Below are 13195 nucleotides of genomic sequence, written 5' to 3' on the forward strand. Positions count from 1 at the left end.
AACCGCAGCTTTACAAGGCAACAACCATGATGGCCTTTTACAAACAGAAGCAATTAAAGGGAAATTACTTCTGCCACCAGGGACGCAGAACAAGGCTCCCACCGATCACCCTTGTCACAGGGTGTGGGAGTAGGATGAGGGTCCCCAAGGTACTCTAAGTCCCAGGGAGCCCTGGAACGAGCAGACCAATCCCAGTTACCCATTTTCCAGGGTTGACCAAAAGCCAGTCATTCAGTCCTTCGTTCTCTGGCTTCCCAGATACCCTAGTGGAGCCAGCAAAAAACACCTGGTTTGCTCACCTCTCATTGGACCGTATCATGTAGTCAGTAAATTCCTGGTCTTCCTTGATCACCTTCAAGGGGACCACAAGGTTGACATCGGAATCAGAGTTCCGCAGCTGGTTGAGCTTAATATTGACTGAGAAGAGGTAATCCCGCACGTCGTCTATGCCCACCTTCAGGCCCTTGCACACCACATACCTGCAGGAGAAAGCCCGTCACTCCACTGAGCAGGGCTTCCCCGCCACCAGGCCTCCTCCCCAAGCCCCTTGCTGGGTCACGCAGCTCAGGAGCCTTAAGTGTATGTGCAAAACACAGCACAAACTCTGTGCTGCAAACATTTACCTCAAATCCTTCCTTCTCACATTGGGCTGTATTCCTACTCTCTAGGGCAGTAGCTCCCCCTGCCCTGTGCCAGTCTAGAGGCATCACCATCCCCCGGGGGTCTGGTAAGTTATAGAGGCATCAATCACACTCTCCAGAGATGGGGCCCAGAAGTCGGGTTTTAACAAGCCACCCAGCAGTGTGGATTGGCCACATCTTCCCTCGCACTGTGCCCGGACGTTGTGTCCTGCCAGGTAGCCCCCTGGCCCTGCCCCGATCCATGTCCCTCCAGATAGCCCTTCTATTGGTCACCTTCTCTCTCCGGGTCAAGTCAAGGATCTCCTCCATGAGAGTGGTGAACAGGCCCGTGGAGACGGAGGCAGAGGCTGACCTGGCCTATCACAGAACCAGTAAGACATGAACCCCCGCCTCCTCATGGCGCTAACCACTTCTTTAAAGTCCAGGTTCTTACTGCAGCTTGAGCAGAAAGCTGCACCAGGATTTGTGTTCTGCCGTTTAGCCAACTAGTCTGGTGACAATGGAGAGGAAAACCTCACCTCTCTGAGTTGGCAGGTCGGCTGGTAATCGGCTTAAAGAGACAGACTCGTTCAAAGCAGCAGTACAGCAGGTAGATGAGCCCCACGCTGAACGGTGTGAACAGGTCAAAGGTTTTGCAGAGGAAGTGGCCGCCTGGGTTAGAGAGAACACACCAAGAGCCGTCAGTGGGCTCTAGTCCAAGAGGTGGGTAAGGCAGTGTCAGGGAGTAAATATGACCAGTCAGGGCCCAGAACTTGGGTCCCCTAAAAGTCAGAGGCAATTTAAGGGGAGACTTGGCTTTAAAGGGGACTTTTGGGATTCTACAGCACTTTCTTCCTCAAACTCCTCATTCAGCCACTGTCATCTGATATAGGCAGATTTTTTTTTTTTTTAACTTCCATGTCAACCCTTCCTTGTACATGTTCTTGTCCAACAGGGCCTCTAAGTGGGTCGTGGGTGGGGAGACGGCTGAGGATGGGTCACCTGTCCGGACAACCGACAGCGCCATGAGGAACTGACAGAGCAGGAGCTGCTTGCTGAGGATCTCCTGCAGGTTCTCTTGCCCCTCCACGGAGAAACCCTGAAATGGGAGCACAAGGATCAGAATGGGAAAGAGCAGCGATGAAGACTGAAAAGAGCATCCCTACCTTATCTTTACTGAGATTTCCTGAAGTGCTTTCACTGCTCTCCACCGCCTGACTGATAAAGGTACGGCGCAGCCTCTGAATTGTCTTGGCATGGTCACGGGGCCCGTTATGGGTGAAGCCAGCACCAGGACCAAGGCATGACTACCGGACCAGTGCCGTTTTCCAGCTCTGTCACCCCCAGGGGATGGAACCAGGTCTGCTTGTCCAAGGAAATGGTCCGGAAAATTATAACACTCACATGGGAATCCAAGGGAAAAGTGAGCAGAACAGAGGCAAAACACTGGCTCGTCACAGGCCCACGACAAGACAGGAAACGGATGCCCTGGTGAGTCTGACGAACCCCAGGGAGTACGTGTAGCGTGACTGCTCTGCGTGGGCTCCCTCAGCCGCTGTGCTGGCTGCTGCACAGGCCCAGTTTGGACACAGGAGAAAGCGAGCACAACTCTGATGGTCAGTGATCTCTCTTTCCCCTGCTGACCAGGACGTACTCACAAAACCCACTTTCCTGGCCCAAGACCACGGAGTCTCTCCCTCTATCTGGCAGAGTCTCTGGCCGGAATGTTTGTTGAAAGGCTGTAGTAGCTATTCCTGGAGTGGTCTCCTTCCCTGGGAGATGCCAGCAGGGGGCAGGGAGCCAAGCTCACAGGGAAGCAAAGGAGGGTGGGGGGAAGAGGGAGGCAAGTTACTGTTCAAGGGGCACAGAATTTCAACTTTGCAAAGTGAAAAAAGTTCTTAAGATTTGTTTCATGGCAAGGTGAATATATTTAACACTACTCAACTGCACACTTAAAAGTGGTTGAGGGCCGGCCGGGTGGCTAAGGCAGTTAGAGCTCTATGCTCTTAACTCCAAAGGCTGCCAGTTCGAGTCCCACATGGGCCAGTGGGCTCTCAACCACAAGGTTGCCGGTTTGACTCCCCCAAGGGATGGTGGGCTGTGCCCCCTGCAACTAGAAGACGGCAACTAGAAGACGGCAAGTGGACCTGGAGCTGAGCTGTGCCCTCCACAACTAAGATCGAAAGGACAACAACTTGACTTGGAAAAAAGTCCCGGAAGTACACACTGTTCCCCAATGAAGTCCTGTTCCCCATCCCCAATAAAATGTTAAAAAAAAGATAAAAAAAGTGGTTGAGATGGTACATTTTAGGTGATGTATTTTTTATCACAATAATTAGTAAATGAGGCTGGCCTCCGTTAAGCTGGCCCCAACCAGGCCAGGTCTCCCTGACTCAGTCCTATGAAGGTAACAGCTAAATGACTCAATAATGTTTAGCAATGTCTTCCAGGTTACAGGTGTTTCTCAAAATGCATGCCTGTTTATAGGTTCAACCAAAAAAAGAGCAGAAGGTTTCTGCCCAAGCAGGAACACAATCCTTGAGTTTGCCACTCTGGTTGCCACCCTGCACCAGCGGCCTCCCAAGCACTATGAGACCCTCACCCCCACTCAGCCGGAGCAGCCCCCACTCCCACCACCACCCAGCGCGTCTATCTGCTGTGCCCTGCTGTGCGCAATGCTGCACATTCCTTCACCTTTCCATACTCTACTGCCTGAAGGGCCACCCGAAGAGCTCCAGAGGCTTTTCTCACCTCTAGCCATGTGACTCTGGAGCAACTGCCATGTTCCCTGTCCCTCCGCTAGTCTAAGACTGTCCGACACGTCAGATTACCGGGTGAGAAAGCTGCAGTGGGCCCCTCTGTGCCTCAAGCAGCTGCCCAAGGAACAAGGCTCCTTGAATACTGATTTTAGCTCAGCACAACAGAGCCTCCTGGGGGGTTCCCCCCGAGCTGCTGCCTTCGGTTATGTGGTCACCTGTCAGCCCACCCAGAAGCTTAGGAGTGGCCATGTGCAGACAGCCTCTGCCAGCAGCAGAATCCAGGTGACAAATAGGGAAACGTTCTTCCCGGTTAGTTTTGCCTAGTTCATCTTAGCCACGCTCCTCTCTCACTGTGTCTCACACCAACTGAGACCCTTTGAAGAAGTGAGCCGAGAAGCGCCACCTGCGCCAAGCAAAGGTGTCCACATCATCACTGCCTTGACAAAGCGATCACTGAAAATACGTACAAAAGAATAAAAACATCCATCATACATCCCCTACTACCTGAATAGTGAGCTAGCTAAAGAACCAAATCACACGAAACAAAAACAAGTCTCCAGCCTCTAACGTGATAAATCCCCAAAGCATCACCCTGTGAAGAGCAGATCACCTACCCCGTCAGCCATCAGAAAGTGGACTCCCTTACGATCTGTGTTGTCCAGGACAAAATTCCGAAAAGCAGTGATGTTTTCTGGGCGGGTGATGTCTCCATCTCCGTCGATCCCGCCCTCGCCTAGCGCGACACAAAACTCACATTTAGCTCCTCTGCTCTGTGCCCCCCAGGAGCTGTGAACACAGGCACCCACTGGGTCCGAAGGCCCAGGAGAAAAGCCCCCGGGAGGAGAAACTCACTGCAGTGATGGGCCAGGAGGCAAACATGGGACCCTGCTATCACAAAGCAGAGAGCAGAGGAGTTGACCAGCCAAAGGCCATCAACTGAACCACAAGGTGCTCGTCTTTAAGACCAAAGTTGTGTTGAAAGCACTTACATTTTGGAACCAACATTGACTTTTTAATAAGGACTGTTAAGAAAGGACTTGGGATTTGCTGCCAAATCACAATTACCAAGACAGAGTGCAGGGGACTGCTGTGGGGCAGCTGAGCTGTGTTACGGGTACATTCTGCACCCCACACGGTCCCACACATGGTCTGGAGATGGGGTTTTTGTATGTTAACAACCCTGCCAGGTCTCAGCCAGAGATCAGGTAGTTTCATTATCTCCTGTCACCAGGAGAGAAGAAAGGAGGAGTTACCATATTTTGCCATGTATGATGCGCACCACATTTTTGGCCCAAACTTTCAGAGAAAAAAAATCTTTAGTTTTAATTTTTTAATTCAAATTTTTATTTGTTTACATTTAGGTACTTGTTTTTTGTAGTATAAAGAAGTTTTAGCATTTATTTTTTAACATATTGTGGTACAAGAAATTTTATGTAACAAATACAGTGGTACCTCAGTTTTTGAACATCTCGGTTGACGAACATTTCGGTTTACGAACACCATAAATTTAATGGATCTATGGTAACATTAGATAGTAAAATTCATGCTAAATTTGCAGTTTTAGGGGTTGATTTTAAAGGTCTGGAATGGATTAATCCATTTTGCATTACTTTCTAAGGGGAAATCATGCCTCGGTTTTCTAACATTTCAGAACTGGAACGGTCTGCCGTAACGGATTACATTTGAAAACCAAGGTACCACTATAATTATAAAACACAAGAACAGATACAAGGTACAAGAAATTTTACGTACCAGTAACAAATTTATGATACTTACGCATCATAGAAGGCCAAGAACTCTTCGTCAGTGCAAGTTCATAAGTTCAACAAAATCGATGATCCCATTCCAGGGTATTATTTTGCATATGGATATCATTATTGACTTCTAGAGTTACACTTTTAACTCATAAGCATAAATAAAAGAATTAAAAATATTTATATAAATACGGAATTAGTGCTACCCTTGTATAATGCGCATTATTTTTCCGTCACAATTTTGGGCAAAAAAGTACACATTATACATGGCAAAATATGGTAATATGGCTTGGATAAGAGTTTGCCTAGTGAAGGGTTTAACTGTATCCCACAGGCTGGGGGTAAAAAGGGACAGTCTAGAGAGAAATGAGACCTTCATGACATGGACTGGGAACCCCAGGCTAAGAGACCGGGGAAAGGAAACATAGCAAGTGAGTAACAGCTGCTTCTGACCCAAATTCCCCACGGACTGTCCCTCAGAGCCCCTCGTACTCTCCTCGGTGTCCTTACCATAGTAGGGTTCAAAGAGTTCACTGGAGGCTGAGTAGAAATCCTCCAGCTTAAAGTCATTAGGGCCCTTCAGAGTCATTCCAAAGCCCTTCGCGTGCCACTTCTTCCTCCAGAGCACATACTCCGAGAAGCCCCCCGGGCCGGCGCAGACGTCTGCAAAGTATAGAAGCTCAGCTTCCCGGTCCTTTACCAGTGGTTTCTGCAAGGTAAGTGGAAGACAGGGGGGAAGACAGAAAAGATGGCTCAGTGAGGAGCAGGAAGGAGAAGGTAGGGGAAGTAACATAGCCTTTCAGCAAGCACAATGCAGAGTTCCCACCGGGGACACACCACGTAGGAAATGGATTCTCTGTGATTGTCACCCTCTGGAGTTGCCATGCCCGCCTCAAAATACCCAATGCCTTTGGCACTACCAGGCCTAACTCAGATTCCTGATCAAAATGTCTTAATGGGAACCTGAGTGTGCGGTTTTTATTCCTCAATATCTTTTTTGACCATATCCTGCCTTACAAGAGTCCTACTGAGCAGAATAGATGCTGTACCCCCCACATTACAGATAGGGAAAGAGAGACACAAAGTTACCTGTACCCAGACAGTCTGCCAGAAAGCTAAATCAGAATCCAGTCAGCCCACTCACCAGTCTCAGGGCTTCCTGTCCAACCAAAGCCTGGGGGGCTCTAACATCACACCTTCCCAGTCACAGAGCCTACCTTTCCAGACTATAGCCTCTGCTTCCCTTCTCTCCTTCCTCCTAGGTTCTCCCCATCCCCCTTTCCCCCCCTTCTTCCGCCTCCCCCCCACTCCGGTTCCAGCCGTTGTTTCTCAGTCTAGTTGTGTAGGACACAGCTCCCTGACCCATGCTGGTATTATGAGCCTTGCGCTCCCCGCACCCCCATGGGGCAATCGGTCACCAGTTGTCCGCCAGTCGCTCACAGCAGCTCACAGCAGCTCTCGCTGGCTGCCAGCCACTCACGCTGGCCACCGGCCGCTCCTGGAAGCACATGGTAACCCATGGCAGCACATAGCAGCCCACTCACACCAACCTCTGGCTGCTCACAGCAGCCCAGCTCCAGGGAGAGCCATTGTTCACAATCTTAGCTGTAGAGGGAGCAGCTCACCGGCCCATGTGGGAATCGAACCGGCGACCTCGGCGTTAGGAGCACGGCGCTCCAACCACCTGACCCACTGGGCCGGCTCCCCCTCCCTTTTTTCAATTAACGTGTTTTTTTGAAATAATTTTAGATATACAGAGCTGCAAAGAGAGAGTTCTCAAACACCCTTCACCCAGTTTCCAGTTCTGCTAACATCTTAGACTGCCACTTGTCAAAATAAGAAACCAACACTGGTACACTACTATTAACTGAACTCCAGACTGGATGCAGACTTCACTAGAGTCCTTGTTCTGTTCCAGGATCCAGTCCCAGGTACCACAATGCACTTCATCTCCTCCCCATTTGCATTCCCTTCTCTTGCCTTTGCCCCTCTGCTAGCTGGGAACTGACAAGGCCGAGAGGAAAAAAACACACTGGTGTACAGCTTCCAGGCAGCCCTCCGAGCGACCGCCCCCACCTCAGGAATAACTATGTTACAATAATCATTTGAATTCTTATTAGATTATAGTTTTAGCCACTTCTGTACCTTTAACTCTTAAACTAAAATTTATGCTGAATGCAGCACTGACCTATATTGTGTGTCTACCCTTCCCTTTTACACACCTAGGCCCTTGATGCTGAATTCTACTTGTCCCGGCCCTCCACAGCAGAGAGGGTGGCAGCAAGAGGCTGAGCTCTAGAGTGGGTGACTGCAGGGGACCCTGATGAATATCCAGCAGGAAGGGAGGAAGGGGGTTAGGCAGCTCAGACTTCCCTCTCTGCACGCTGGCATGGCTGAGTGCTTGTCCAGAGTTCTGTAACTGCTACAGAAAGCTTTAGGGGTAACAGTTCTAAGAAAGAAATAGAAATATTGATGTTCACAATCCGGTCACTTTCTAAGTGACAAGGGCCTTGCCTTTGATGACAGCTGTCTAGCCTGATCAAAACAGTGAAAAAGTTTCTGGAAAAAGTGACTTCAGCTTGGATAGATCAGTTCTTTCTCCCTTTCCCCTGTTCCTGAGCCATCAATTGTTCATATTTTTTCATTATATTCATTTGTACACCAAAAAAGAACCTAATGGCATTTGCCAAGAACATGTAGCACTTTCCAGACAGCCCAGCGGTAATGAGGCAGGTGTCACAAGTTTAAGGCCTGGACGCGCTGGAAAGAGGGAAAACCACATTCCTCACTGTGGGCTGTGCCCCAGCCCCAGACTCCAGATTCTCTGGGTGAGCCGCTGGCCCAAAGAAAGACAGTGCAAGGAAGAGGAATGAATCAATGAAAGCCTCTCACCTACAAAAAGAGGGCATAAATATGATCTCATTTTGTGATTTCAAGGCATGTGGCCCTTCACAGGCCACTGCCAGAAGGTCTTCTTCTAGAAAGGACAGCTGGGGTTCTCACTTCTGCTACCTACTGGTTGTGCAATCAAGGGCAAGCACACAATTGATATCTTTAAGCTCCAGCTTCCGCAACTGTAACCTGGGATTAATGTAGGTTATTTCTCCAGACTGTTGTAGGATTAAGTAAATCACCATGTGTCAAAAACCTTTATACACTGTAAAATACTAAACAAACAGTAAGACATTATACTCACTAAATCAGCTATCTTGGAGTCAGCTCTTATCCTTTTCCATCTTTTTCTCTTTCCAGTGCCTAGCGCAGTACTTCACCCTCAGTGAGCGCTTTGTAAACGCTGTCTAATCTCCACTAAGACAGCACTGAAACTTACAAGATCTACACTCAGTTTTTGTCTCCTGTTACACTTCAAAACAATGTTTTCTTACCTCAACAATATCCCCAGGCACACAAATCCCTCGTATAATGTTCTGGTTTATGATATACTTCCATATACCCAAAGAATCTAAATTCTCTTCTTTCCCTTGTCTCTTGCAATTCTTGTTTACAATTTCTTTATTTCCCTACCCTTGTCTCTTCTCTCCTTTCACCACAACCTGCAGAATCAGAAACACATGGGGAAAAGAACTTCAATTGTCCCCCACTTTCCACCTCCAACCTCTCCACACCTCCCCAAGTTTCAGGTTCTCCACGCTATTTTATGATTTGCCTGATCCAAGAGCCACCGCAACCCAAGCAAACGGGGTGTGTGCCTGGACTCCAGCTACTCCCATCTCTCCTGGGAACTGCTCTAGAGCATCTCTGCTCACCTGAAAAACACACCAAGCCTGCTGGTTTGGCTGTCACTGTGATCCTTAGGGCACAAGGGAGAAGAAAATACTAGGGGCTGGAGAGAAATCACATTTAATAGTGGAGTGGAGAGAAACATCTCTGAAAGGGCAATTCTCCATGGCCACTAACAATCAATTCAGGTCAGGACGCTGCCTGAAGCGTTACAAACACGGCCGCCTTTTCCTGTGTAACTAACATCTCCACCCTGGAACCGAATGGCACGACCCTGGTGCCTACTTCATTTTCCTGACAGCAAAAGACAACAACCAGATACTAGCTGCTAGAGGCGTTTTCATTCAAAAGCCCAAAATGACGCTGTGACTTCCCATCAGCTTGACAGAGCTCCTCTGCCAGGAAGGGGTATTAAAGGAAATCATTTGGAGCTCAGAAAATTAAATCAACATTGTATCAACCTAATTTTCTCAAGATGCTAATTCCAAGAGCCCTTTTGAGCTACCTGCTGGTACTGGAAAATGGGGGTGAGGGGAAGACATGGGAGAGAGAAACAACTAATGGCTGACGGGGACTACACGCCAGTTTTGCCAACATAGAGAAAATAATTAGGTAGGTGAAGCTGAAATGTTAAAAAACTTGGAAAAGAAGTTTCTTTAGTGAGTGGATAATCAGGGGAAGGAAGGTGAGTGAAGCAGAAACAGGTTTGGGAACGGCTGGCTCTTGGCCCCTTCACTGTCAAAGAGAACTAACTTTCTAGAACTGGGTAAAAATGTTTCAAAACCCTGATAATGTGAGAATGAAATTTCCTTTTTTCTTTCTCTGTCATCATAGAGGGTGTGTGTTCAGAAAAATGAGATGCAGCAGAGTAGAAAATCGTTTTGTTCTACCACTTCTTGAGGGCCAAAGCCTGATTAACTATGATCTCACACAAAGCTTACTCGAAGAGACAGGGAGGGAAAGTGGCCACATCTGAAATCACAGGTCTTAGAGCTGGAACAACTCTTCAGGGCCTCCTACCTGGCCCTCTGGCAGGTGGGTGAGGCTACTTGCCAAGATGGGGAGGCTGAGACTCACAGAGGGCATGAACTTCAGTGACACCACCTGCGATGCAGTAAGTGCTGCACTCCCTGCCCCCCTCACTGAACTCACAGCCTATGTTTTCAGACATGACGCTGATTGTAAATAGACCATGAAAGGATCCAGATGCCCACATTTCGTTCAACTCTCCAACATTTCCCAGATCACTGCCGTCCCGTACCAGAAACAGCACCCAAATCAGATGTCACAAGTTTCCAATCAGAACATAAGCTCACTGTGAGGACTGTATACTCACCCTCATCCACTGTAGAAAGAAGGCGGGCTAAAGCTCCCTGCTGACAACTGGCCTCCAAATGCCAGTGAGCACCAGAAGGCTTTACAAACATCCCAGCCCTGCACCCTCCCAGCTCTCCCATCCACCAGAATGTCCACACCACATGGGGAAAAGGGTCACATCAATCTCATTCAGAATGGAGTTCCTGGTGCCTAGCACTGAGCCTGGCACAAAGGAGGAGCTGGATAAGTGTATGTTCAATGACGGCAGGAGGAGGGCCCAGGCTATTACCCATGGCCTTACCTCCCTGCTCCCCAGGCCTACAGATGCCACAGCTGCCGATTTTACCCAGGCATATCCCTGCCTGCCTCCAACTGGAGTGAGCAGCAGAATCTGCAGAGTTGGCTGGGACTTTGGGCCAGAAGCCCTAGAGACAGTGCTTCCGGGGGCAGTCCTGGGGCCACAGGAAGCCCTGTGGGACCCTATCAGAGGAGCTCCAAGCAAAATCTCTCTATCATAAAATACATTTCTAACACATAGCATTGCACAAATGGCAGTTTCTGAGCTACTGAGGTTTAAGCCCATTTAACACTATGAATTCAGAAGCAGAATCTTGTTCTCACCCCATAAGAGTCTCGCGGATTTGTAAAAATGTGATCAAACACAAAATCCATGTTAGCCATCTTCATTGCCGCCCTGCAACAAAGCAAGACAGAAAAGAGCAACTCAGTACCACACGAATGGAAAGCTGAGGCCATTCGTGGAACAGTTCATTGGGGCAGGCAGGGGGCGGGTAGGATGGGCGGGAGGAGATGTCAGCAAACCTATTTAGGAAGAAGACTCCTCGGATCATCTCGTAGGGATTGGCCCGGGTCCGAGCTCGCCGCATCTCCTCCCCATCCAGGATATCAAATACGCTCTGCCCAGAGATAATCAGAAACTCAGGTGAGCACCACCCTCCACGATGGCACAGGGCTCTTAAGAGCCTAAGGAGCCCAACTCATAGCTCTCTTCTGCGTCCCAGCTCTAAAATGACCAGTTGTGTGACCCTAGACTCTGACCCTCAACTGCATCACCTGTAAAATGCTAAAAAAAAAAAATGTAAGCTCGCCCCTGGCACATGGTAAGTGGTTCATAAATGGCAGCCGTGGTTATGCACACGGCCGCCTCTGGGCATTGCAAATTCTCACAGCAAATCCACTTCTCCACTCCACTCGACTTTCCAAGGGACCAGAGTTCTGATCTAAGGCTCACTCAACTAGGGCTCACTCAGAGAGGGGAAACAACCCAAGACCAGGGTTTGCTGATGGCACCTACCACACAATAGGGATCCCTTCTCCCTCCTCCAATTTTCTCTAAAATCAAAAAGGCTCCCTTTATATGGGTACCCGTCATTGTCAGGATATTTCCAATGCTCTGCTTGCCAAAAAAATCAGCTCTGTGAGGCTGGTTTGAGGCTTTGCTGCTTCTCCAACCCACTTTCTCCTCAGTTTCCTTGGCTCACTCTGCCCCAGGCAGTGTACTTCCTGCCCCACATCAGGCCACGAGATATCAAAGGAAGGCTACCATTCACCCAGTGTGTTAGGAGCCTCCCACTCACTAGTCATTTAATTCTCACGGCAACCCTGGGAAGTATTTTCTCTCCATCTTAGAGATGAGGAAACTCAGAGAAGCTAAAGCAGCTGGTTAAACGTCACACAGCAAAAAAGTTGCAAAAACTAGGATTTGAATTCAGGTGTATCTGATGCTAAAGAATGATTCCAAACCTTTCATTACACCAGGGCCCTCAAGATTACAATGAAGCAACCCAATGAGGTTAAATGGGTCCTTTCCTGGCTATTAACCACAGGGACCGCACAACACTATAAGGCAGGTCCCCAGGGGGAAAAAAGGACACCTTGGAGAAATGTACAAGCTACCCATCTGATCCCCAGGAAAAATATCAGCTAAATTCAGCCCCTCGCAACTGACTCAAAAGACCTGGAAAAGCCCCACACAGCCCCCCCGCCCCACAGAGTTTTCAACTCCAGTTCTAACCACACAGCCTTACCTTACACTGCAGCATGCTATGAAGCAGGTCTTCCCCACAAAACTCTGTTTCATCTTCAATGATCATCTTCCTCTACAGGGAAAAGAAAACAATCAGTAATGACCACGCATAACTGCATTTGGGGGGATGAATGGAGAAATCCGCATCCCTGCCCAGGAACATCAACCCCTGAGGGCAGGACCGAGAAAGTCCTAAATCCCTCTGGATGTGCTCTGAGATGAAGCAGCCCCCTGGGAGCTCTGACAGAGCCACACGGACTCAGGAATGCTGAGAAGAGTAAACAGGAAGGAGGTGGTCAAGTTGTGTGTCCCTTGCGTGGAGGCAGAAGGATGGGGCTAGCGTCTGTGACAAAAGCCTGTCCTTCAGCCAGGAAGCCTCTGCCTCTGGGATGAGTGTGAGCAGGACACCAGGCACTGACCGGGCAGCTCACGAGGGAGCCTCACAGGGTGTCAAGACCAATTTCACGTGTGAGGGAGGCTACCTCTGAACCAACCATTCTCACACGGGGTGCTCCCAGGTCCTACACTTCAGAACCACTGCGGACCCCACAGAACTTTTATTTACACGGGAGATATAGATACATCTACATCTCGAGGTTCATTATGATAAATTAAAACTGAGAACATTTAAAAATGTTTATTCCGTTTAAAAGGACAGTATGTTATGTTAACATAAATAACATTTTTATGAAAAATAACTATACTTCCAAAAAAATATTCAGTGAGAAGAGTGGCACTGTTTTCCATTTTTGCAAATCTCTTAATATCCGGCTTAATAGAAGACGGCTCGATTCTCCTGTCCACGTTTGCATTCCATTTGTTGTGATCTCACATGCCACAACCTCTGGAAAACTCTACTGGACACTTGTGAGAGACTCGGAGTAAAAAAGGCAAATAACTTTTCGGTATCACTGTGAAATAACTTTGACCTTGCAGAGCCCCTGAAAGCATCCCGGA

General features: G+C 48.6%; 1 protein-coding gene across 3 annotated transcripts in view; it reads right to left on the bottom strand.

Annotated features, from left to right (window-relative positions):
* CMTR1 (cap methyltransferase 1) overlaps positions 1–13195 on the bottom strand; it is a 46094-nt gene that overhangs the window by 17017 nt on the left and 15882 nt on the right. For all 3 annotated transcript variants that reach the window (XR_013993130.1, XM_081044974.1, XM_081044975.1), the window contains 8 exons: positions 12240–12311; positions 11014–11108; positions 10813–10885; positions 5644–5842; positions 3994–4112; positions 1623–1719; positions 1160–1292; positions 300–479 (listed from right to left, as the gene is read on the bottom strand). Coding sequence is in view for 2 of the 3 variants with exons in the window: in XM_081044974.1 (XP_080901100.1) it covers positions 300–479; positions 1160–1292; positions 1623–1719; positions 3994–4112; positions 5644–5842; positions 10813–10885; positions 11014–11108; positions 12240–12311 (968 nt within the window). In the remaining variant the exon portion in view is untranslated. The remainder of the gene's footprint in view (positions 1–299; positions 480–1159; positions 1293–1622; positions 1720–3993; positions 4113–5643; positions 5843–10812; positions 10886–11013; positions 11109–12239; positions 12312–13195) is intronic.

The sequence above is a fragment of the Rhinolophus hipposideros genome, assembly GCF_964194185.1.
Source record: "Rhinolophus hipposideros genome assembly, chromosome: 3".
NCBI classification, from domain to species: domain Eukaryota; kingdom Metazoa; phylum Chordata; class Mammalia; order Chiroptera; family Rhinolophidae; genus Rhinolophus; species Rhinolophus hipposideros.